At 40.7% G+C, this 26830-nt stretch overlaps 1 protein-coding gene across 1 annotated transcript in view; it reads left to right on the forward strand.

Moving 5' to 3' along the window:
- Positions 1-7441: 7441 nt before the first annotated feature.
- Positions 7442-26830, forward strand: part of LOC135462470 (C3 and PZP-like alpha-2-macroglobulin domain-containing protein 8) — a 39669-nt gene continuing 20280 nt past the window's right edge. Inside the window, exons 1-16 of the mRNA XM_064739696.1 lie at positions 7442-8011; positions 12097-12251; positions 12941-12963; positions 13763-13931; positions 14961-15031; positions 15670-15724; positions 16443-16556; positions 17232-17316; positions 17725-17833; positions 19123-19350; positions 20006-20173; positions 21201-21329; positions 22245-22407; positions 24538-24701; positions 24974-25123; positions 25859-25999. Coding sequence (XP_064595766.1) covers positions 7944-8011; positions 12097-12251; positions 12941-12963; positions 13763-13931; positions 14961-15031; positions 15670-15724; positions 16443-16556; positions 17232-17316; positions 17725-17833; positions 19123-19350; positions 20006-20173; positions 21201-21329; positions 22245-22407; positions 24538-24701; positions 24974-25123; positions 25859-25999 — 1992 coding nt within the window. The 5' untranslated portion in view covers positions 7442-7943. The remainder of the gene's footprint in view (positions 8012-12096; positions 12252-12940; positions 12964-13762; positions 13932-14960; positions 15032-15669; positions 15725-16442; positions 16557-17231; positions 17317-17724; positions 17834-19122; positions 19351-20005; positions 20174-21200; positions 21330-22244; positions 22408-24537; positions 24702-24973; positions 25124-25858; positions 26000-26830) is intronic.

Genomic DNA, 26830 nt, shown 5'->3' on the forward strand with positions numbered 1-26830 from the left:
GCCGACGTTTTCGTATTCTCATGGTTCCCAAGACACCTCTCAGACTAAATTTTTGTTCCCAGAGAGAGACAAGACGAGACTCAAAGCTTCAGGATATGACTCTTAACCGAGGCGCTCTTAAATCAGTGCCAAAGTTTAAACCATCGATGTCACAGTCAGATATGGACACATTTTTGGTGGGATAACTCCGATTCTCTGGGTGCCACGTTCATGGAAATCTCGCTTGAAATTTCCCTATACTGTGGAAAATTAGATAGGTAGCAATGTGGGCTAAAACCAATAAACAGATTGAACTTACTGTTTATATACCTCCACGTAATGGAGGTACATGCACCTAGATAGAGGATTTCGTCAAAATTCTTCGGCTTTTTATCAATGGGATTTTTTTTTTTTTTTTTTTTTTTTTTTTTACCTGTAGTAGGTCACATTTTTATGCATAGATATGCTCATAAAACATTGAATGACTCGAGAACGGGTTACACAGAGTCAGGGGGCTAAAGGGCTATGGTGGCGGGCCCACCCCCCACCAACCCCCACCCATCGGGGATTTCCCATGTAATAGCGCTATTAGTTAATAGCCTTTCGATTTGACGTCTCGGAAAGGGGATTAAACGTCCGTCTTAACTAATCTAAAATTAAGAGTTAATATGTGATATTAGTGTTTAATTTTAATAGGTCGTCGAACAACTGTAAAACGCATAGTTTTCTTCTGTGACGCTGTAGTGCGCGCGTACTTGATATATGTTTTATGAGCACACATACACCAATAATTGTGACCTTATAAAGGGAAAAACAAATGACTTCACAGCTTTGAAAAGTTTTGATAAAGGCTTGAAGGAGTTTTACGAGTAATTTCCCATTACATCGTACATAAGCACTCCAGCGATTTAGATCTCTTTGTGTAGCTGTATAGCCCACTTGAGTCTCTTAATAAATACCATACATAATTCAATATCTATGCAGATTTTTTTGAATATAGGTCAAAGTTCACTACCACAGTAAACTATGGAATATGAAATTATCTTCCATTCTGATGAGTCCGGTTGCATGCACATTCGCGCAGAGAGTTTTCTATTAAAGTATACGTTGTGTTTGTGTTGTGGTGTAGCGTCATATGGCGACGTGATAGAATGACGTCATAAGGTGACGTCATCTAAGTAGAAATTTCTCCGCACGGAGGTTTATTACAGCGATATTATAAGTTTAAAACACACAAATTCAGTCAGCATGTCGGCACATATTTGATAACCTTAGGGTATTGTGCAGTCGAATTCGGTCACTGAGCTACCTTTTCCCGCGTAACATAGACTCGAGGACAAGCTGAACTGACGACATTGCAATGCATGAGCAATATGTCATCAGTTTGCACTCAAAGCACTATCGCAGAGGTAGAAAATACCAATAGAGTGCACAACCTTAATCGTTCAGAGTTACTTTAGGCCGTAAAGGTTTTCACCCTAACGAAAACACGACTTTTTCCATAGGTTACTTCCCTTTTCAAGGACATGTCTCTCTTGAGGGTAGGTATCTGTTCTTCATTTTTGCATAAAAGCGTGTGGGACTATGGAAAGTATTACCGTTTACTTTGTCAGTTTCTCAAGTCAATTGCAACATGATTCAAAAGTAATAAACCTGATTTTACAGATGGATTAGCCGAGGTTAATCACATCGGTTGTTGAAATTACACCACACCGGTAGCTCCAAATGCTCTAAATGTTAATCACAAATTACGTACATATCCTATATCAACTATATAATCCAGGGACAAGCTATAATGTCGTGAATGTTCGATTTGTCTATTTATTGTTAAAGGAAAAGACAAAAACAATACATGTTGACATCAATATAATGACAGTTTCGCTCTAATTTGAAAGATAATTTTCAGTAGTTCTGTAATTTTTTTTTGTTTTTAGTGTGAACAAATAGCAATTGTATTATACGTTGGATTTTCCTACTTCAGGCATTGTGGAACGTCAACGGGTCTAAACAGCAGAGACGCACGCTTCGGAACATACCCGCGTCACGACTCGCGTCACAAAACTCCACCTTGGGCGACACCATTTTAAAGTAGGGGGTTATCACACGTATTCAGGCCACAGATTCAATAACGCAGACGACAACAAACTCATGCTAATTGCTTTACCCCTCCGCTTTGTGTGTGTGTGTGGTCCTTTCCATGACGCTCTCGAAGTGCTTTTGACAGCGGACGAGAGAGCAGTGATCGCAGTCTCGTCGTGATCGCAGTCTCGTCGTGATCGCAATCTCGCAGTGATCTCTGTCTCGTCGTGATCACAGTCTCGTCGTGATCACAGTCTCGCAGTGATTTCTGTCTCGCAGTGATCCCAGTCTCGCAGTCTCGCAGTGATCGCAGTGAGGGAGTCCTGGGTCACTGTGCAAGAACTGAAAATGTGAAACAAATAGTATGCGTATATCATGCGACTAGAAATCATTGTGTGTGTGTAATTATACTATCTTCCTGCGGCATGGCGAGTCCATGCCGCCAATGTCCTGCCGCCACTGAAGAATCATGCCGAAGACACCTGGCACGACACCTCACCCAGTCACATTATACCCACACCAGGCCAACCGTCAAGCTTTATTGCTCTAACCCCTCAGTGATCAGCGCCAAGTGAGGCAGCAAAACATACCTCTAACCTGTAGGCAACCGAAGAATATCTGTCTTGGTTCTGGTAACATTTGTAGGTAAACTTGAACTTGAAACCGCGTGCACGAACACTGAATTCGATTTAGTAACCGCTTTCATAGCATATATGACTTGCAAAGTTTTTGCGAAGATATACTATTCTGAAACAGTAGGTGACTTTCGACTTCCCTAGTTGACTAAATTTTGTCCTTGCCTCGTTTCCCTTGTCGGATATCTGAGTGTTGACTAAATTTTGTCCTTGCCTCGTTTCCCTTGTCGGATATCTGAGTGTTGACTAAATTTTGTCCTTGCCTCGTTTCCCTTGTCGGATATCTGAGTGTTGACTAAATTTTGTCCTTGCCTCGTTTCCCTTGTCGGATATCTGAGTGTTGATTAACTGTTTATCTATGAATAGATATGAAGATATGAATATCAAATAGTGTTAGATGTGGTTCATTTATATTAAATACCGTGTACTTTTTCATTTAGTATGTATGGTCCCTGTCATTATTTATTAAATGTTACTGTTTATTAAATGTGTTGAAAACACAGTAATTGAGTAATTCTACACAAGTGGCATTTAATATATTGCGATTAAAATCACATCATTTTTTGCCTAGTTCTGCATAAGCCATGATGCTAGGTGGCGTGTATAATTTGCTACTATGATCTACATGGACAGTTAGAATAAAAACCATTAACTGACAAGAGACCTGATTTCATTGGTTGTAACCCTTTACTAATTACCACAATGTCCATGTTGTAGACTTTTATGTTATATGGCAACGAAAGAACCAGTTATCCGGCATCCAGATTCCCCAGATGGTGCCCACAAACATGCCCGCCCAAACCACGTGCGGTTAATGGCTCCTCTGTTTGACAGTAGTGTTTAACAAGTGTTAATAGGCCATGTAGTCTGGTTTATCGCTTTTCTACTGCAAGGCCTTCCCTGACACGTGCAAGGCACCTGACACACGAAGAACAATCCCTAGCGTAAATAAACGCCATTGATAACATTCTAAAACAGACTATGCTGAGAAGGCGGCTCTAACGTTATTGACGGCCGTTTTATTCCCCATATTAGGAATGACCATACAGTATGCTCCCCATACAATCCCTGTTTTGGGGGTTTTCTTTGGCCTTTTCTATGGTAGTTTTTTTTTTGTTCGTTCTACAGCATGTTGAAACATTTTTTTCTGATTTTGTGGCCTACAAGTTAAAACAAAACTATACCAATAGGGGTCTATATATGGACATGAAAGTTGATGCCAAAAACGTATGGAAATTCTCAAGATGACGACGGTTAAAACACAAATGTTGCGATAACAACAGCCGTTAAGTGGTGGAAGTCATGTTAGGGAATTCAAAATGGCTGTTAATTACAGCAAAGGCGATATTCCTCTGCCTTGCCGAAAAAGAATTTAGTATCTGTGATAAGAATATTATAGCTATAGGCTTGACAAGACATGTCTGTGGTGAAATATACAAGGAAATGAACATCGATGGAAGCGTGTCAAAACATTTTGGCACCAACACACACGGCGATCTGGACTGTACAGCACGTGTCCGGTGTCAGCAGCTTATCACGGGTGGCTGAAGTGATATCTTGCCCGAGATGGGCCATTCAGTGTGAGTTCGGGTGATGGTGGGCAGGTGCACAAAGTCCGTGGGCAAAGAGGTGGAACCCGTGTCTTCCATTGTCAACGGGACTCACAAGATGAGATGGTTAAATTATGGCCCAATGCAACAATCAGGCCCTTGACCACTGAGGTTGCGAGTTCGAATCCAGCTCTCTGTGTTTCTATCAAGACCTTATGCCAAGACTTTTGTCAGGTAAATGTCGAAGATCTGAAGTTTTCTACACCCAGGGAACCTCGATTCCCTCACCAACGCGAAAAATTCTTGGGCACGGCGTTAAACTCCAGTCAAATAAATGAATTGAAATTCTCTAAAGTGAATATTAGCCTGATTACAAAGTTACGGTTTTGGTAATTTCTAAGTAAGTTCCAAAAAGTGGATACAGATGTGAGGATTACAGATCAGACCATCGCTCTTCACCAGGTGACCTATACCTGACACACCTGACAAGGAACAGATCAGTATTTGACAAATGCCAATGTGATGGCGGTTCCAAAAACTATTTCTCACACGACTGAACCACGTTCAAATTTGTCAGACTGTTGCAGTATTTATGTATTAGTTCGATTGTTATTTTACGCCGCACTCAAGAATATTTTACTTATATACTTATGCAGGCGGCCTGCATAAATCGGGCATAGTACGTCCGGGGTAATCCCACGAATGCCCATAAAATATCTAAAAGAAGACCTTATTCTGCAGTTACATTCGCCTACAGTTTATCGGATGGGGCGGGGGGGGGGATTAAGTATGCTTTCATTTGTTCTTATTTGTAATAATGTAATAATACTTCAAATGAAAGCTAAAATGTAACGTCCGGTTCATGTGACTGTCAGCAATAAACTATAAGTAATAATGAATTTTTGTTTTAGAATTTTAAAGAGAGCCCGTGCGCTTAAATGTAAAAATTCTAATATGATGGACTTTCTTAACCATAAAGGTTGTTTTCAGCTTTATTATTCACAAGTGGAGGCCTCCGTGGCTCAGTTGGTTAGCGCGCTAGCGCAGCATAATGACCCAGGAGTCTCTCACCAATGCGGTCGCTGTGAGTTCAAGTCCAGCTCATGCTGGCTTCCTCTCCGGCCGTAAGTGGGAAGGTCTGCCAGCTACCTGCGGATGGTCGTGGGTTCCCGCCGGGCTGTACCGGTTTCCACCCACCATAATGCTGGCCGCCGTCGTATAAGTGAAATATTCTTGAGTACGGCGTAAAACACCAATCAAATAAATAAATCAATATTATTCACAAGTAACAGATCGTGTATTAATAAAGATTTTACAAAAAAATTCAACTATAGATGATTAAAACGACAAATGGGTGTGACCTCAGAGTTCCTGCCATTGGCTGTGTTGCGGTCCTAATAACCCATATAATGCAATTCACATATTTGAATATTCATTTACTTCCACGTCAAAGAAGTTTAGAGATAAGAATAATAATACTCTTCAGTCTAGATCTATCTGGAGACGCTCACTTCAATTTTGAACATATTCCTTTAAAGTATATTTTTTCTAATATTATCTATGTCAATTTTGAACACTATAACTAACTGCCAACTTCCGTTCTCCTGTCTGTTTAGTGGTTATCATATCAGGCGAATTACACGTATACACTTACTCCCCATCTGTTACTCTGTCTGGCACGTGTTGTGGTGTGTCACGTGACAGACGCAGGCTTTCACATGTTTTCGGAGCTTACCAATTATCATATAAACCTTTCGAGTCAATGAAGAGATAGAGGGATCTTGATACACCGGTCTTCAGTTTCGGTATACCTCCCGTGGATTCGGCTGGCGGCCGTTTGAGTATCCTCGTTCGTCTGAACAAGGTTTGTACGCGTACAGTGTGCTCAGCGCTGAGGATAGACCAGACTGTAAGTACAAACCTTATGGCTTGTTTGTAATTCACGGAGAGACAAGGTGTAAAGTCTTGGGATTTAGCGGCAGTAAGCAATTTTTACCCTTATTAATCATTTATTCATTTGATTGGTATTTTACGTCATATTAAAAAACATTTCACTTACACTACGGCGGCCAGTATTATGGTGGGAGGAAACTAGGGACAGCCCGGGGGGAACCCACGACCATCCGCAGAATTCTGGCCGATCTTCCCAGGTACGGCCGGGGAGGACGTCAACATGAGCTTGAACCCACGCCGATCGCACTGGTGAGAGGCTCCTGAGCCATCGTGCAGCCCAAGCACCGTTAAGCGCTAGGTCACGTAAGACCCATTAATCCTGTTAGTCGGGTGACAGTGTTACTGGAATTACAGCATGACAAGATGTCTGTCTTAACTGTCTTCAGTTAAGACAGAAACGCTGAAATAGCCAAAAAAAAACTAACAGGTAAGTTGAAAGCAGGGCTGACATTTTAGGTGAAGCATTTGTAATTGCCATCTGTTGTAGCTTAGGAAGAGATTGAATGAATGAATGAATGCTTGGAGCTTAACGTTGTATCGGTACGTTTTTACCAGTACAATTTTTCATTCATATGATGACAAGGCGTCATTAGGTTGTGTACATATACTGTGTCTTCCTCCAGAGTGGTGCCGCCACTGAAGCATCATGCCGAAGACACCAGACATGACACCTCGCCCAGTCACAGTATACTGACACCGGGCCAACCAGTAGTGTTTCCTTGCTCTGATTTCCCAGTGCAGAGCACCAGCGAAGCAGCAAGAACTACAGTTTTAAAAGTCTTTGGTATGACCCTACCTGGGCTTAACCCAGTGTCTCACGCTTCGAAAAGAGCGTGAAAATACTTTTTTACGATGTACGATAGATAATCAGGAGTAGGTAAGTTGCTCGAAAGACGTAACACACATTGCACAAACGAATCACGTGCTAATAATCAGGTTAGTTAAGGTTAAGCCATAGTTAAAAACAGGGAACAGCATACTTCAAACATTTATTTGCATGTGACAGTATAAGCCTATTACAAGCCGTCAAACTTTAAATTAAGCCTTAGCTGAAGTGCCAAGAGTATCGACTAAGTTAACTGCCAAAAATGTTACTTCGTTTTTCAGCACAATATTTCACGTTTTTTGTTTCGCTGTCAGATAATTGAGAGTACTGCGCAGAACAAGGTGGCATTTGTTTACGACAGTACAGTGAATGGAGCAGTGGAAATGCATTTACTATAGCAGATGAAGTGGAAGAGAAACACCGACCTGTTTAACAAGACACAGTGAAGGGCGTTTCATCTTGGCGCGTACATGGTACTTTGGGTAATGCTCGCCATGCTTGCAGTTTGTGTTTTTTCTGATGGACACTGAACGCTGGGATGGAGTTCTGAAGGCGACGTCGGATTAATTCTGCTTGTAAGATTCGTGTGCCTTATCCGAGAACAAGTGTATATCTTTCTTACCACTGCATAAATAATACTTGTTGCTGTTAGTAAGATTACTTGAATAATGAAGACGATTACCACTTTGCTAAGGCTGTCGGATCGGGATTTTGTCAAACTATTTTAAGATTACTGTCAATCGATGCATTATTCAAGCTGATTCATTTGACTTTATTCGCTGCATCGAATCGTGGCATCTCGTTAACGACCGACGCAAATTCTAAACCTGTGTCACGCAGTCTTGTGATGAAAAGAACTACCTTCAACAGAAACAATATGGAATCGTATTCTGTTGTGAGATTATGACCCGAACAGACGACATGACTTCCCACGTGACTTTCTGGATATTTTTTCTCGCCGTTTGTCCATGGAGTGTGAGTACAAATGAGTAAGTAGGCAGTGTTTTTCTGATCATTTGTAAATGTGATTATACTGTTATAACTGTAGGTGACTTTATGTATCTGTGGGTTTTAAAGCATACAGAATCAATTCTGAATTGCTGGTGAGAGAGAAAGGCTTTGTCTAGTCAAAGCTGAATTTTAGGTATGGCAGATTTATTCAAGCGTAACCAAAGCTGAGGATTTAACCCAGGGAACTCTATCACCACTGTCAACCAATCAGCGTCGATTCCTTATCCATTTAATCTGGTTTTGTGTTATGTGTCATGACCAAACAGGATTGTGAGTAAATGAACACAGGTGACGTCTAATAATTCTCAACTATCATCACTGCATTTTTTTTACCTAATTCTGATAAAGCCATGATCCTAGGTGCGTGCACTTTGCTACGTTTAGGCATATCCATGAACAAAAATGTATACATGAGGTAAATTGACAAGCGGCCGGGTTTCGCCCTTAATACGTGTGACGATTTGCCAACTAGCACACTGTGGTCAGAGCTCTGCTTTTGCTTTCTACGTTGTAAGTCTTTCACTGTATTGTATTTTTCTTGTAGAACAGTTCGTAAAAGCACAGCAGTGGAAACAGCAGAGTTATCAGAAGGCGTTTATAGTTTTACGGGCAAAAAGATTAGTATGCCAGATACTGTACCGTTGTTTTGGAATCGAGCCAAAACAAATTTTTCTGTCGCTGTGATAGAAATTTTCACTAAGTGCAGATTGACACAAGCAAAGCTAAGCATGTAATCTACCTAGTTTGATCTTATAAGCTAGTGTGGGAACATAACTTTAGAGCATTATAGTTGGAATTGTTACTAACCATTCACGCAGAACAACAATCATGGCTGGAGCTCTACTTATAGTTAGTTACATATTTGACATCGCGCTCAAAAATTTTATTTTGGACTTTTACTTCGTTAATTGTAAATATTTCCCGTGGATACACCTGAATATACATGTATAATATTCTATTCTTCGAGAGAAGACTTATTTATTTAATAATATTTTATGGCGATTTAATAGAGTTAAATGGAGCAAACCGTGCAAAACCACAGACCTTTGTAAAGCACTTGGCACACCTGCTCACTTATACCTGAATATACATGTATAATATTCTACTCTTCGAGAGAAGACTTATTTATTTAATAATATTTTATGGCGATTTAATAGAGTTAAATGGAGCAAACCGTGCAAAACCACAAACCTTTGTAAAGCACTTGACACACCTGCTCACTTATACCGCAACAGTGAAGTGGAATTACATAGAACATGGTGGCAAACTCACCTTGACGTCAGGGTACCTCTCCCTTGCAAAATGAATTAACCAGTGTTAATACTCTTGTCATCATTGGGTAATACGTTTCTTCGCAAAACGTCATCTAAGGGGCAGGAATAAACAAAAGATTACAAAGCTTGGATCCAAATAACTGTAGACGGGAAAGACTTTTCAGTACAGCAGCTTCCAAAATTTCGAAATTTTTATCAGTTTGTCGGTGATAGTTTTCGTTTTCTCATCAAAATCTTTATTATCTTGTGGATTTTGTTGGTCTATTCATTTCATATCTTCATCAAAAAAAAAATATTATGACGGTGAAGGATTTGTAATTATTGACTGTTTACACTGGCCTACATATTCATTGTTATTGGAGCCACGCATACTATGGTTTTGAAACGGTATAGACCAATCGTTGAGATTGACGTCAAGCGCAACACAGACAGACATGCAGACATGTGGTTTCATCTTCCGACGTATTATCAGGGGCGGCATAAGTGAGGTGTATGGAATTTTGACAAGACTGCTGCTTAGCGGTGTTAAGACATGTAAACAAGACGCCCAGATGGCTGAGCACTTAACTAGAGGGCAGACCTGGCTGCTTGAATCAAGTGCCGATCACAGAGAGTAAATCACGACGGCGGCAGCAGAGTGTCTATTTACATTACCTTCACACTGTCTAACAGGCCTCAGGGATTCAACTGTGGTGTATTTCTGGCCACGTTAGTGGTTAAGGTGCCCTTCTTGTATACAGCTGCCTTTTTACATACACATGCTCCTTACCCCATCCTCGACACAAGAGCCTCTCACCAATGATGTCGCTATGGGTTCAAATCCACCTCATGCTGGTTTCCTCTACGACCGCACGTGGGAAGGCTGTCTAGAACCTGGGGATGGGGGTTGGCTTTCCCCGGGCTCTCTCGTCGTTGACGGCTGACTGACGGAGCGGCTTACATAGCTGCATGTAGCAGGGGATTTGCATGAGGTGCATATCAACCGGAATGGCGTGCATTTTTGAAATGTGCATTAAAACTTGTTAGTCAGTTGTTTAAATAAGACCCATTAAATCATCTTTAACTTGTCCGTACAAATATTTAAAACGACAGCAATACAATGCTATATATACACGAGCAGTAATGTGGCTTTTTGACTCATTTCCTGTTGTATTCCTGCATAAAGCGGGATTACTGATGGTGGCTAAGCATTTTTGAGACCTGGTACCCTTGTATTTATTTATGTTATTTGATTGATGTTTTACGCCGCACTCAAGAATGTCTCATTTATACGACGGCAGCCAGCATTATGGTGGGAGGAAACCGGGGGAAACCCACGACCATCCAGAGGTGACTGGCAAACCTTCCCACCTACGGCCGGAGAGGAAGCCAGCATGAGCTGGACTTGAACTCACAGCGACTGCATTGGCGAGAGGCTCCTCTCATTACGCTGGTCACAGCGCGTACTTAACGTGATGATAGCACGGTATTTGAATACATTAGTAACATCTAATACATTTGCAATTAACATCACTGCATATTTTTAAAGCTTATTCTGCTAAGGCCGTGGTGAACCAAGTGAAAGTGTAAATTTGCTACACGAATACATGAATGGTTGAATAAAACCCTTAGTGAGGTAGACATGGGACCATATTTCATTTGCATCGTGTCACCATTTGGCAACTTTCACACTGTCGTCAGTGCTCTGTTTTTTACACTCTGTGCGGAAATCTGGTTGTGAATTGCACGACTAATTTGGGACGAGAAGTCGAATGGTGCCAACCGTGCCATATGCCCTCACTCCCAACGTTCTCTCGACTGCAGTACAAATTACAAAACAGCGTGGCACCAAAACTTGTATTAGTTCCGTAGGCCTACATCATTAAGTATAATCATTAGCACCCTAAAATGCATAACCGGAAAAAATAACGGACCTTCTGACGGGTAAAAACTAATGTCAAGTTAACTCATGTCAAATGTATAAAAAGGGAAGAAATGGGAAGAAATTGACAAAAAACAAAAGAATTTTAAAAACCGTAGCCAGAAGTACGCACCAAGAACGAGTCTTGCGTTATGGCGTGTGGCTTAAGTCCTGTGACAATTGAGGCCTATAATCAGCGTTAGCATTTGTGTGCGACAAACTGTTTAACATGGAAAACATTTAGCGTTCTGCTTCATGGGGATTAAGGAAGCAAATCTTGCAACCCATGGGACAGGATTGCCTGCCACCTACTTGAAATAACAATGCTGCAGTCATTTCAATAATAATAAATCTGCCAGGCGCTGCCCAAGGTCCCACAAGCAGTGAGAGTGTGGGAATCTACAAATTCCCTGTCCAGTGAGTGAGTGAGTGAGTGAGCGAGTGCTTAGTCTTTAACGCCCTACTTAACAATTTTTCAGTCATATGACGACGAAGGATTCCTTAGAGTTCCTTGTTCGTGCAATGTGCCTCCTTGTTGCTGGACGGATTTCCACGGCTCTTTTTTCTAGTGCTGCTTCACTGAGACGTCTTACCGAAGTAAAGTAAAGCGCCTCGCCCGAGCCATTATACTGATACGGGTCAACCAATCGTTGCACTATCACCTTAATGCTGAACGCAAAGCGAGAAAGCTACAACTTTCTCCGTTAAGGTCATAGGTGTGACCCGATACGGGGTTGACCCTGAATCTACAACCGCACCCGACGCAGATGCTCTACCAATTCCTTTCCAAGAGATGACATGCATGTAAATTCCGTGTTGCTTTTGTAGCGTGACAGTAGAGCCACCCAGTCGGTAAGCAATCATCCAACTTTCTTATCTTTTCATTCAGTGGTTACCTGATAGTGGCCCCGTCCGTTTTTAGACCCGGCGTCCGGGAATTGATCAGCGTCACCATTCTACACCCTACCGCCCCCATCACGGTCGAATCCAAGTTGATCACCGATAAAGGGGAGATCATAGCGCATGAAGGACGCGAAATATTCGGTATGTCGAAGGATCAGATGTTAATAAATTGTACTCCTCTTGTAAACTCCTTTAAAACGTATCCATTCTGCTTTCATTTGTTTGTTGTTCGATTCAATTTGAAAAATCAATTTATATTGAGTACTAAAGTTTCTGAGCTGTAATTTGACCTAAATTATAAAAAAAGAAAATAGAAAACGCAAAGAGTAGTATTATGATTACGTGTTTTATCAAGGTCTCCTTTTAAATTATGCCTCGCAGTTGGTATGACTCATTTATTCCATTATAATTGTGTTTAACGCCAAATGGGATAAAGTTTCACTTATCTAACGGCGGTCCGGTATATGGGTGGAATACACCGGATACCCTGGAGTGAATCGCTTCGCTGGCTACCTGACAGACCCTGCTTTCTCTGTCATTATATTTATACTGCATGCATCTCACCAATGCGGTTGCTGTGAGTTCAAGTCCAGCTCATCCTTGCTTCCTCTCCAGCCGTACGTGGGAAGGTCTGTCAGAAACCTGTGGATGGTCGTGGATTTATCCCGGGCTCTACCCCGTTTCCACCCACCATAATTCTGGCCGCCATCGTATAAGTGAAATATTCTTGAGTACGGCGTAAAACACCGATCAAATAAATAAATAGATAAATAAATATACTGCATGCACAAAATTTAAAGTGATTTTCTTATACAATATTTTACTTACAGGCAAAGGATCACTTGTTTTAGAGGTAAATATACATTTGTTTTGTATTGTCTAAATTTTTTGTTGTTTCTACCGTAAAGTCACAGGTTCTGATTCGTACCATTTTAGGGTGGTGTGCAGGGAATAAGAAAGAATATACGTTCTGTGAATCAGTGAATTTTGTAAAGAGTCAGTTTGGAGATCAAATTCCCAAAACTGTTATGCATTCTTGGGAATCATCGTGTTAACAAGCACGATACAGACGCATTAGAATAACAGTACTTTTGGTAAACGCGATGAAGGGTGTCTCATGGAAGCCATACACCCCCATTGTGTATTACACAATTTTCATTCTCGTTTGCAGAAATGCTTACGAAAAGACTTCTTGTAGTAGCTCAGAGGGGCCTCCTTGGCTGAGTGCGATGCAATGCCTCAGGAGCCTATCGCCAACGCGGCCGCTGTGAGTTCAAGTCCAGCTCATGATGACTTCCTCTCCGGCCGAACGTGAAATATTCTTGAGTACGGCGTAAAGCACCAAATAAATAAATAAATAAAAGACATAATGCGTAACAGTGCACTCATAACTGCCTGACCGAAATTGTCAATTATAATCGTGCATACAGTTCCACATAACAAGAAAGTAATTCAGAACAAACGTATACTAAATACAGGTCTGCCAGCAGCCTGCGGGTGGTTGTGGCTTTCCCCCCGGGCTATGTCAGGTTTCCTCCCACAATATTGCTGGCCGCCGTTGTATCGTTGAAATATTCTTGAGTACGACGTAAAACACCAATCAAATAAATATATACATATAAATAGTAGCTCAGGGGTTTTAAAATGCACAGGTGCCAATGAATGCCAAAGGACTTGCGCAGTTGAAAGTTTGTGGGAACTGCCTGTCTACGGAAAAGAGAGACTACTCGTTCTTCAATTCCAGTTCTGTGGTGATCGAAAAGCGACGGTCGGTGCTGTTTATAGATACAGACAAACCGATGTACAAACCGGGACAAACAGGTACGTCATCATCAGCATCACCACCATCACCACCATCAGCAGAAGCAGCATCAACATCACTGTCATCTCCCAGAGTACTAGGGTCGTTACCGTCATCATTGCAGTCATCCAAAACATCTGACAATCTGCATGATATATATACATTGTTCTGTGCTTTCAACATGTATCATTATGCCGTTTACCGTAAAACCTACATTGTATTTCTTTATTTGCAGAATGGCGAATAGGTATTTTGGGCACATAAATGTGATCGTTTATTCCATTTAATATATGTTTACCTCTGAAACCAAACTAGTGGTGCTCGCTGGCCAGATGCTGGGTTTCCTTGCAACCAATGGGATCGTGTGCACGAATCCACCTCTTACTCTTTTGGTTGCAGATTTAAGCCAGTAGGTTTTCAGATATACCTGACAGTCTACAGTGGTTTTCTCTGGACTATTAAATATAAACAAAAGAATAAATGAGTGCATAATTAAGGTTTCATAGCACATAGACAGAACTTCAGCCAAATATAATTACATGATCTTTAGAGCACATGTACCCATCACTTCTCTCGTTGTATCACTGCCACCACTAGATAATCTTGACCTTTGGAGCCTTTGATACGCACGTAAGTTTGTTAAAACTTTGCCTCACCACTGATCTCCTCCCGTGGATCCTTCATCAGCATTATTCAGTAAAACTGTTTTACATGTCCGTTAGAATCACGTTGTGCATTTTTTAGATAAGAAGAATGCTTTTGTATTGATTTATTTATTTATTTGATTGGTGCTTTACGCCGTACTCTAGAATATTTCACTTATACAATGGCGGCCAGCATTTGTACTGAGAATAAATAGAGAGGCTAAAAGAGAGTGTTTGTGGTTTCTGACATAACTTTAATCCAGTCTTATCACCGTGACCCAAGTGACTTGATGGCGTTGTCTAAGGTTTCTGCACAAAATTTTCCAGTGGTGACAGCGATTAAAGCGAAATGTAGAGAGTTGCGCATGCGCTGTAAGGAGTGTAATATATTTTTGTATACCGCAGTTTACATCACAGCCATAACGACGGGCATCGACCTCAAGCCGGTGAACGAGGACGTGTTACTGTACATAGAGGTAACTTACTTAAAATCGGACTTCGCTTTCGTGAACGAACCTTCTATTCCGCGTACTTCGTAATAAAATGTAATGACCTACAAAATAACTTTCTCATTCGCACCTTTCCATAAGCTGCTGTCCAACTGTAAGTGTCTTCTTGTTGTGGAGAGAAAACCAACTAGCCTTAGTTATCCTACTGAGAATAAAAAAAAGGATCGAAATCCTTTTAAATGCTAGTAATGTGTTTAACATTGACTTCATATAGTGTTAATTCCAGTGCACGATGGTTCCTTACCTTTGGCCTGTTACAGGTGCATTTGTAGTTAATTGTTCAGTTTTTGGGCTTTAAGCCAGTAGGTTTGTCAGGTACCTGGCAATAGTCGGTAATTTACTCAGCGCGCACCCCTTTCGTTACAGCACACTTCTGATATCTGTCATACAGGTGAAAACTCATTGATCAACAGTCAAGCAGCCAAGCCAACCTGTATCGGAATATTTCCCAAGTACATAGTATTTTCTTTCCTGTCGTTTGAAGTATAAGTGAAACAGTTTTGGGTAAAACCTGGCCCACAAATCAACAAAATTATTCTGTTTTTTTTTTCTACATCTATGATAAAACTTGTTTAAAAAATTGTTAAAATTCTGTTTTTTTACAGGACGGACACGGAACAAGGGTTGCACAATGGACCAAGCTACCTGAAATATGTAAAGGTATAAAACAGGTTCATATTTATTAAGGTATTTAGAACTTAAGTCATAAAATGCAAGTGCTCTTAGAAACAGTCTAAGAACAAGCAAAACTCCAATTGTGGTTGGTATATTGTTCCGCAGTAAATAATCCGTGTACAAATTTTAAACTTCCTAGAGCAAAACACTTTAATTGTAGTTGTGTTTGAATTTTTGACTCGAGTGTAAAAATTTGTGTCGAGATTTATTCCTCGCTGTCTTTATATGAGTTTCCATCTACGTATAATTGCAATGGACATTGGCTCGCGCGTACAATAACGGAAACTCACGTTTCTATTTATAGACCAACTAGTCGCGACGCATTCTGGTAGTTCGTTTTACAGGAAAATGGCTAAATGCAGGAATATGTAATTAAACCTGTACATAGATATACTTTCACACCCGAGTCTGTTTGACAAAATACCCAACCTTGCCTCAATGCCAAAGGCAGTCGATTAGTTTAAGATTGAAGTGTCAAATTTAACAACATCGCCAAAAGATATTTGTTGGAAAATTTGTTAGAATGAATGGTTATTAATTAACGCCAAAAACATGTTAAAAATAATAATGTACCTGTGATTCATATCATCATTATTTGTTTTGAAAACATTTGCTTTTTAAAAAAAGGGTTTAGAGAAGAATGGGTAATTAATGTACTGATGCATGCACTGTGTATTCTATCTTTAACACTTTCCCTCTATAGGCGTGTATGAAGTTAGCCTGCCTCTTTCGTCACAACCAGTGCTCGGACAATGGATGATATATTCCGAGGTCAGAGGTCACGACTACAACAGAAGCTTTACAGTTGAAAAATACGGTATCTTCTGATTGCTGCTGTTGCCTTTTTGGTTTTATCCCTCTCTTGTGCGAGAGTGAAGGCTATTAATTTGAGTGTGTCATTCTGTCTGTCCGCACAAATCTGTCACGCTTTGGTCACGCTTGTAGTTAATGCTCCACATATTGTTTAATGTTGATAAAAGTTTGTTTCAAGTTTGAAAACCAGTGGAATCCGTCCTTACGTTCAACATATTTAACGATTTCCTTGATTTTCATTGTTTATTCGTTTATCCATGTATACGTTTAACAGCTTCATCCTTTCATAGCCTTTGCATGTTTAGTATAGGGTATACACTCTCGAAAATCGCTTGCTCCTTTACTTTTGCTGAGTTTAACCACTCTTTTCCAACTTTGATTATACGTAACAAGACATTAAATGTTAATTCTTTAGTATGTGTCTCTAAAAGAAACGCATATTGCATATAAATTTATTTTTATTTATTTATTTTTTCATTGGTATTTTACGCCGTACTCAAGAATATTTCACTTATACGACGGCGGCCAGCATTATGGTGGGAGGAAACCGGGCAGAGCCCGGGGGAAACCTACGGCAATTCCATATAAACTTATAAAATTGAACAGGGAGATCAATCTACTTTAATAAATATTTTTGTATAATACTGTTTCTTGTGTTGCTTAACATGTTTTGATCCAGTTCTGCCTCGATATACCGTGGACATTCAACCACCATCCTATTTCCGTGATTGGACACGCTGTGAAGAATTTACCGTTACCGCTAGGTGAGGAACCGCAATCATGTATGTCACAGGTTCAATCCAGCTATCACTGGTTTAGGCGTGGCCAGAAGGTATATCACAGCTGTCTGGTCTGGTGTGAATGTTTTCCAAGGGCTCTGTCTGGGCGCTTCGAATCATGTGAAATATCTTTGCATGCTGGTTAAAACGATAATGAAATTCATAAATGCCGGAGGCTGATGGATTATACGGTAAACACGACCCAAAGCGTCTAAACATAAAGGAGAATCTAGTCAAATTTGACACCATTTGACATAGTAGTAATTTGTTTTTTGCATTTGAAGACATTTTAAGACAACCTTTCCAATGCAGTTCCTTCTTTTACGGCAGTCCTTATGTGTTTGTTACTTGGCATTTTCTAATGCGCCTTGTGTCCTTTTTTCTTGTATTCAGGTATGTGTATAACCAGCCTGTCCACGGCCGGCTGATTGCATCCGCCTCACTCAAGGGCCTAGGGTATTACTCCGACTATCAAGGGGAGACAATCGTCATAGATCAAACGGTGAGTGAGTCGTATAACTTTATTTAACGTGACGATCTCTGTGCAAAAGCATTCATTTACACTTAACTATGGAAATATTTTACGTGAACCACGACGAGTTTTTCCTGCTACAGAATAACTTTATAGCTCTATTTCGGGTGTTATAATAAAATAGAATAGATTGTATTTAATCCACAGATCTCTTACTGGGTATTATTGGGTATGCTTTCAGCACACACATTCAGTACTTTATTAATATAAATTTCTTAAAATACAATATTTTTGTGTAAACTTTGTAAGCGTTTTCACAGTCTTTACAAAAGACTCGTAAAGACACTATCTATACAAAAGACTCGTAAAGACACTATCTTTACAAAAAGCCCGTAAAGACACAATCTTTACAAAAGACTCGTAAAGACACAATCTTTACAAAAGACTCGTAAAGACTTGGTAGGTAATGGTTTGTCACTCTGTTCTGTAACATTTTATAATTATGGTTAGTGGCAAGGGCATTCAGGTTCAGGTACACTTCAAACTCAATTTTGTCTTCAGATCGGTGAAAATCACACTTGCTTGATACCCGAAGTTCAGCTGTCCACATTTGAATACATTGGTCATGCAGTGAATAAAACTGATCTTACCGCTCTACTGGCCTGGCAACGTCAATGATACGTCACTCACAGTCTCATCATCACCTATCTCACTGTATCCTCTCGCTCAAACTTTCATCATTAAAACTCAAAACAAAAGTTGAGACAATATCTATCATTTTGATACCAGTCTTGCACCTATGCACCCAAAATGGCAGGCTGGCAGCGAAAAAAGACTTTACACCCTAAAATACAACGAATTATATTCGGAAGTGCTAATATGGTACAGATTTTACTTTTTTCCACTAATGCTGTGGATAAGTGTACGCCACATGTGGGAAATTTTGACAGTAACTAACCCCGGCCAATCAGGTTTCCTTAATACTGACCGCCATCGTGTAATTGAAAAATGCTCAATAAATAAACCAATAAAAACTAAATGTATTTTTCCATCTGAACGAGGAAATTCAGGTGCTGACATTTTTTTCAAAACTAATATTAACGAGTATTTAAAATTTCAAGTGAGAAGTTAACCTAAGCGTCTCGAGACAATAGTTTTCTTTTCGTTTTCGTGTTTCGGTTTAATCTTGTTTTCAAATTGAATGGAATGTAAAGTTGCGTCCTTAACAGTTTATTGCAGGACAGAAGATTATGAATTCGCTAGGGAGGGAGATGCAGTTGTAAAAAAGATTCAGGAGAGATAAATCTTTCTGCTTTCAGATTGATGGATCAACATCATTTAACCTCTGCATAGCTGATCTTATCCGGAACGAGGTTGGGGATCATTTCCGGGGTCATGTTGACGTTGAAGCAGAGGTCGTGACCCCTGACGGGAAGTCAGTTAGGGCCAGTGATGGAACATGCGCTGTCAACAAGCAACTCGTTGATGTAGCATTTTCTTCTGATACGAGAAAAAATTTTAAGCCCGGAATTCCTTTTAAGGGCAAGGTAAGACCCAGATTAGCACAGGAGGTGTATAAGGCGCATATTGACGACCAAACTAGTTACAAAATATGAAGACAAAGCGTCATCAAATTGCACTGAAATTAATTTGCGTATATTTCTTAGATGAACAAAACGACAAAAAAACACTTTGTACATAATGACTTATTCACAACCTTTCGGAAGAATTCTCCTATCATCAGGTGTATTGGCAAAGAGCAAAGTGGCAATAATGTGCCATATTATGTAAACAGCTTCGAAATGACGAAAACACATAAAAGCCTTCAACTGAGCTATAGTCACCTGAGTGAAACAATAACACAGGGCTTGCGTGGAGCCATTTGAACCACGTGGTACTGAAAGGTAAACTTACAATTTCCATTCGTATATTTTGTGCTGTCATAGTGCATCGATTCCATCTAGTTTTCTCTTTAAGGGATACAGAATGTTTGTTAATGAGCTCATGTGATAGATAAGCAAGTACAGACTGTGATTCAAGCCTAAGATTCGTTTTACGCATAGCATTCATTCAAGCTTGAGCAAAACTCAAGGACTTTACTCTTTCTCCACAATCAGAATATCAGTGTCGATTCTGACTGTATCTCTTCACTCGCGTTTATAATTTTCCAGAATTATATCCACTATTTTTTCTTCTCCGAAGGTGAATGTGATGTACCCTGACGGAAGTCCAGCAGAAAACGTCACGATTCTACTCAGGACCGACGTCAACGGAGGAAACTTCTCCGCCAAGGTGTATGACGTCATATCCGGTGCCGTTCACTTCGAAATTCCTGAACTACCAGTGGCTTCAAATGTTGTATGGATTGAGGTAGGCCTTAAATCCTGCATGTTGCAAATAATAATGCAGTTGTCACTCGTTGAGACTTGTGCATTTTCGCAGTGCAGTATGAACAATGACATTGTTCACATTTCAATGACATGTATGCAAATGGATTCAAAGGCCGAGTCCGCATTTGTAGTGTTTAGTTAGCCAAGACTTTCATCCAGTAATGAGGGTCTGTGGTTATCGAATCATATTGCTATAATTTTATGTCGTAGTTGTTTCAATTCTGGGAAAGGTCTCGCTATTATACACAAAATCAAGGACAGAAGGGCATTCGAATAATAAACAAACCAGCCAATCAAAAATGAAGCAAAAATAAACCAATGTGTATGCGTCAACCAGGTCAGGCTTCAGTTTCAAAGTGATGCTTTGGAAAATAAACATACATCAAAGCTTAGCTGAGCGTAAAACCACACGTTCATAGAATATTAGTCATCTATATCGGATAGTTTTATTTATTTATTTATTTATTTATTTATTTAATTATTAATTCATTTATTTATCTGATTGGTGTTTTATGCCGTACTCAAGAGTATTTCACTTTTACGACGGCAGCCAGCATTATGGTGGACGGAAACCGGGCACAGCCCGGTGGAAACCCACAACCATCCGCAGGTTGCTGCCAGATCTTCCCACGTGCGATCGGAGAGGAAGCCAGCATGAGCTGGACTTGAACTCACAGCGACCGCATTGGTGAGAGGTTCCTGGGTCATTACGCTGCGCTAGCGCGCTCCCCACAGAGCCACGAGGCCTTCCCCCGGATAATTTGAGTGAGTGAGTGCTTGGGGTTTAACGTCGTACTCAACAACGACGACGGATAATTTGAAGATTTTTTCTTATAAACTCTATCTTATGCCATCAAGGGTTTAATCAACCAACCAGCCCATCAAATATTAATATACAGGCCTAGGTCGTGTAGATTTCAAACAAGTTAACTCATTCGATTAACCAACTCACCTAATCAGTGAATTACCAGTCAACCACAGCAATCTGTTGCGGTGTATATTTCCAGGCCAAGGTTTTGCAGGTGTCAGGCCGTGATGTGGCTAACACGTATCTCTCCTCCCACATGTCAATCACCGGTTGGTACTCACCCAGTAAGTGTCACGTGCTCGTCCAGGCCAAAGATTCTGTCTTCCGGGTAAGTGGTATACAAAGGTACTTTTATGATGTGGAACGTTATTTAATTGGATTAGTTATACGAGTACATGAAATGAGGCTGGTGACGCTATATATCTTGTGGGCATAACAAAAATGTGCCGTACTTTGATGCTGCATTGCTCCTTTCTACTTGGTTCAAACCCTTTTAAACTTTAGGCATTCATATGGCATGATTTTGCTAATATACTGACTAATTTTCAAGGTCATAGATTGAGTAGTCTGTACACAGGGTTAAAAGATAAAACATAGCCTCAAAAACGCACGTTTCGGTGTCCCATATTGCATCACCTGTCAAGGGTCATGAGTAGAGCACGCGCTGCACCTGTGTGACACGCGTCAGTCAAGTGTCGTCTGGAAAAATTCTCTGGCTCTAGTGTCAGAGAAACCCTTCTGCCAGATAGGCACAGGTTTTGCTGAATCAAGATGGTTTTCTCTGCGGCAGACAAGGAATTGATCACCTTTTCAAGTAAAACAAGGTAGAACATCATTTTGAAATGTCGGAACATGTGTTTTTGACTCATTTTTTTTTTGGCCCTATGAATAGGCTTAGGACATAATGGCTTTTGAGCGTGTAAATTTTTAGAAGCTGACGTAATAGGGTTTCTGAGATATTGAGTGTCAAAGTATGGCCCATTTTTATGCCCACCCGATATATTTGATTGAATATTCTTTAACGACATACCAGTTAAGTGAATAAATTACGATACAAAAAAAAATATCAGAAGTGTCTCACGTTCAAATCTCACATATATATTTAACCCCATACCACAATGGCGTAAAACGACCACCATTTATACAACCATAGGTCACCATGATTTTGGAAGTGGTGTTAAGCCATCATCCATTATTCGTTCATTCTTTACTGTAATCATTCAAACATTTGTTCTTCCTTCAGGTCGGCAAAGATGCTCGGTTCAGCCTCCTGTCCACGTGCCCATGTAACTTCACTTTGTTTTTCGAGGTGATATCTCGCGGGAATATTGTGCACTCTGGGATTCACTATTCTCACCATCACGACAAGCGAGACGCCGAGGTCCGCTTCACGGAGCAAACGTTGGGTGAGCCGGATTTCCACCTGCATGCTCTACGTTCCATGGCAATACTGTGTTCACTTACTGCATTCTTTTCTTAGACAATCTTCAAAGCTATTTCCTGTATTCGGCCAAACCAAACTTTATGTAGAAGGAAAAAAGCCATAATGGTTTCCTCCCACCATAATGCTGGCTGCCGTCGTATAAGTGAAATATTCTTGAGCACGGCGTAAAACACCAATCAAATAAATAAATAAAAGACATGATACAGAACAGTACACTCATAACTGGCTGATCGAAATTGTCGATTATAATCGTGCATACAGTTTCACATAACAAGAAAGTAATTCACAACAAACGTTCACTAAATACAGGTCTGTCAGAAACCTGCGGATGGTCGTGGGATTCTCTCGTTTTCCCCGTTTTCCCCCTACCATAATGCTGGCCGCCGTCGTATAAGTGATATATTCTTGAGTACGGCGTAAAACACCAATCAAATAAATAAATTAATAAAACCAGTTTCAGATAATGCAGGCATTAGTACTGAATTACTGTAATATATAAATACTTTAATGACAATTTGACGTAATACACATATACTTGTACTAATGAAGAGTGAGGGGCCTCCGTGACTCAGTTGGTTAGCGCGCTAGCGCAGCGTAATGACCCAGGAACATCCCACCGATGCTGTCGCTGTGAGTTCAAGTCCAGCTCATGCTGGCTTCCTCTAGTGGGTTCCTCCAAGCTCTGGCCGGTTTCCACCCACCGGACACTATAATGCTGGCCGCTGTCGTATAAGTGAAATATTCTTGAGTACGGCGTAAAACATCAATCAAATAAATAAATACATTAAGGAAGAGTGACAACTTCATCGAGAATAGAGATACAATTTCACGTAATATATATTCCAATATAATTATATTTGACCGCTTCGGTGGCCTAATGGTTAGATCGTCCGCCTCGAAGTCGGGAGACTCGGGATCAAACCCGGGAATACCAAAGTCTCAACACCGAGAGGCTAGAGCAAGGAATGAGGACTGGTTGGCCCCTTCTCAGTATAATGTGGGTTGGTGGTGTCGACTCGCCGTGCCATAAGACACTGTACATGTACACACAACTGATGACTCCTCGTCGTGATATGAGGAAACATTGTTGAGTACCACGTAATACCGCAAGCATTCATTCATACATACAATCATGTTCGTGCATTAAGTAAAATTCCACATGATGTATATAACAAAAACAAAATAACCACATGAGTACACTAACACTAGATTTACTTGATTCATGTTTTACGCCGTACTCAAGAACATTTCACTTATGCGACGGCGGCCATCAGGTTGCTGCTAGACCTTTCCACGTACGCCGGGAGAGGAAGCCAGCCTGAGCTGAACTTGAACTTACAGCGACTGCATTAGTGGATCAACAATAGAGTTCTGCTGTACCATGTGATCTGTAAGAAAGTTTAGGCAACTATTTGTGAAATGTCGAAACGGTTGTGAAACGTTTGAAGTTCCTGGAGGACATGGGTGTCATTTGTGCTTTCAGAAAATGGTGAAACGAGTAATCAATAAATTAATGTCATCAAAAGTTTCCCTTTTGACAAATCACATGACACAGCAGAACTGTACCTTTACAAGAAGAGAGTTCGAGCTCGAAACTCACTTTTTGTTGAGATTTATTTATTTATTTAACTGGTGTTTTACGTCGTACTATAGAATATTTCACTTATACGACGGCGGCCATCATTATGGTGGGAGGAAATCGGGCAGTGCCCGGGGGAAACCCACGATCATCCGCAGGTTGCTGCAAGACCTTTCCACGTACGCCCGGAGAGGAAGCCAGCATGAGCTGAACTTGAACTTACAGCGACTGCGTTGGTGAGAGGCTCCTGGATCATTACGCTGTGCTAGCGTGCTAACCAACTGAGCCATGGAGGCCCCCTTGTTGAGATCAAGCTTCCCCGATACATATATATACAGCAAATGCGTAAGCTAGCATGAGCCAGACTTGAGCTCACAGCATCAACATGTGTGAGAGGCTTCTGGGCCATGCGCCGCGTTTGCGTTCTAACCTGCTCGGCCGAGGAGGCTCCTCATGAATTAAAGATGGCTTTGTCCTTACTTGTACTGTCTCACCTTTGACCTTTGACCACAGTGCCGGATACCACTGATGATCGTCTGTGTAGTACTCACTTCAAGTTCACGGTCACTCCAAAGATGGCTCCGCTCAGCAGGCTTCTGGTGTACTACGTCAGAGAAAACGGGGAAGGCGTGGCTGATGCAACTACACTAAACATCGAGCCCAGCTTTGAAAACAAGGTATTTAATTATATATGTCCTTTTGTGGCATGTCTTCTTAATTTTAAGTCCTGCATTGTGCGGGTCTTTACTTTACTGACAGAAATTTTTGATTTACTGTTAGAATTTACTGACCAAATCCTTTGATATTTGAAATGAGTTACTTATTGGGATTTGACCCATGTCAGTGAACAAATAATTTTTTTTCATTCAACACTCAAGACTCTTTTATCATCAAAAGCATTGTCATAGGGTACTGAAGTATTAATTTTACTATGGTCGTTGATCCACAGCTGGTTTTGCTGACGTCAATCAAGGAGGCGTTGCCAGGTGATAGCTTGGAGCTGACGTCACGAACGAAGCCGGACTCGTGCGTCTGCTTGACAGCTACCGACAAGAGTCTGCACTACCTCGGTAACAACAAGAGGCTTAACACAGACATGGTGAGATACCTACTCAGATCAGCTAAACGCACACCTTATTAATCGTAACATCGTATGATCACTCAATGAATCTATAAATTTCCTGTTCAGTTTGCCATCCAGTCGTTTGCTTTACTGATTGAAAAGCAAAGGCCACCAGACCGTCGGTAAACTGTTAGTAAATACTCTAATTTTTTTCCTCTAGGTTAGTGGACACGTGACATGAGACTTCCTGTGACTCACTATGCGTCATAGTTTGCCCTCATAAAATCCCTTATTTTCCTTGTTTTCCAAATTCGAAACTCTTTTCATGCTGTGATTTGGAAAGTTTTAACAACACTGCCACGTGTTCGATTTCAGCTGATTATGACCGGGCTGGCATATACGATTCTACATTACATTGCAAAAACGTGTTTATAATATGAAGGGTATGGTACCCCGGGAAATCGTGTCCGGGGTTGAAATTAAACCGTCTTAGATACTTAAATATCAAATGTGTTATGCTAAATTTCCGTGTAAACAACACTACCTTATAAGTACAATTCCAGCAGGTTGGTGCGTTACTGTTGCTCAGAAATCAGTTCAGTCTATTAAACAGTAGTGCTAGAGGTCGACCACCTCGCACCTCAGGCACTCATCGTGTTTCTCCCTCAAACATATACACCTCCACAAATAAGTGCGCTACAATTTCAGCGGCTTCACCTTTATTCCGTAACGACACCAACCCATAAAGGGCAAGATGATATCCTGTTTCAGATATTCGACGAAATGCGGGAGTTTGACGTGACCTTGACCGGTAGTGAGGCTCCCTACTGGTGGGGCTTATCCTCAAGATACAGGCGCTCTCTGGACCTCTGGAGTCTTCTCAAGAATAAGGACGCCAAATTTGCCTTCGAGGTACACACAATTTATAGACATATTTTTACTATTATTATTATTTGTGGGTGAGAGCGGAAGTCGCTGATTAAACAGCTCGATAGTGTGGTGGTTTTTGTGTTTATTTTCAAAACAAGTGTGTTTTTTAAACGTGACGTAGAGACAAGCACACAGACTTATTTTGCCAAAGTAAGGTAGGTAATAATGTAAAACATTACGGTATGGCGAGTAAAACTAAAGTAGCGATGACATTGTGATAGACTTACAGCACAGAGAGTAAAGCCAGAGCAGCGACGACAATGTGATGGACGTACAACATAGAGAGTAAGACCAGAGCAGCGACGACAGTGTGACAGACGTGCAGCATAGAGAGTAAGACCAGAGCAGTGACGACAGTGTGATAGACGTACAACATAGAGAGTAAGACCAGAGCAGCGGCGACAGTGTGACAGACGTGCAGCATAGAGAGTAAGACCAGAGCAGCGACGACAGTGTGATAGACTTACAGCACAGGGAGTAAAACCAGAGCAGCTACGACAGTGTGATAGATGGCAAATTGTCACAAGTTATCAAAGAAATACATCCTCTTGTCAATTTACCTTAGTTAAGGATTTACTTTTTTTAACTGTTCAAGATTATGCTGAAATCATAACAACTTACACGTCCCATAACATCATGGTTTAAGCAGAATGTAGTGACAAAAAGTGCTTCAAATGTTAAGGTACACACATATTTAGACATATTTGTGTTTTCCACACATTGATATGAAGGTAAGTCTTAAATTAAACAGGCCGATAGTCTGTTTTTTTAAGGAATAAACTGGTCTTTGATAAAAGTGACATGCGCACTCAG

Source organism: Liolophura sinensis, chromosome 2 (assembly GCF_032854445.1).
Source record: "Liolophura sinensis isolate JHLJ2023 chromosome 2, CUHK_Ljap_v2, whole genome shotgun sequence".
NCBI lineage: Eukaryota > Metazoa > Mollusca > Polyplacophora > Chitonida > Chitonidae > Liolophura > Liolophura sinensis.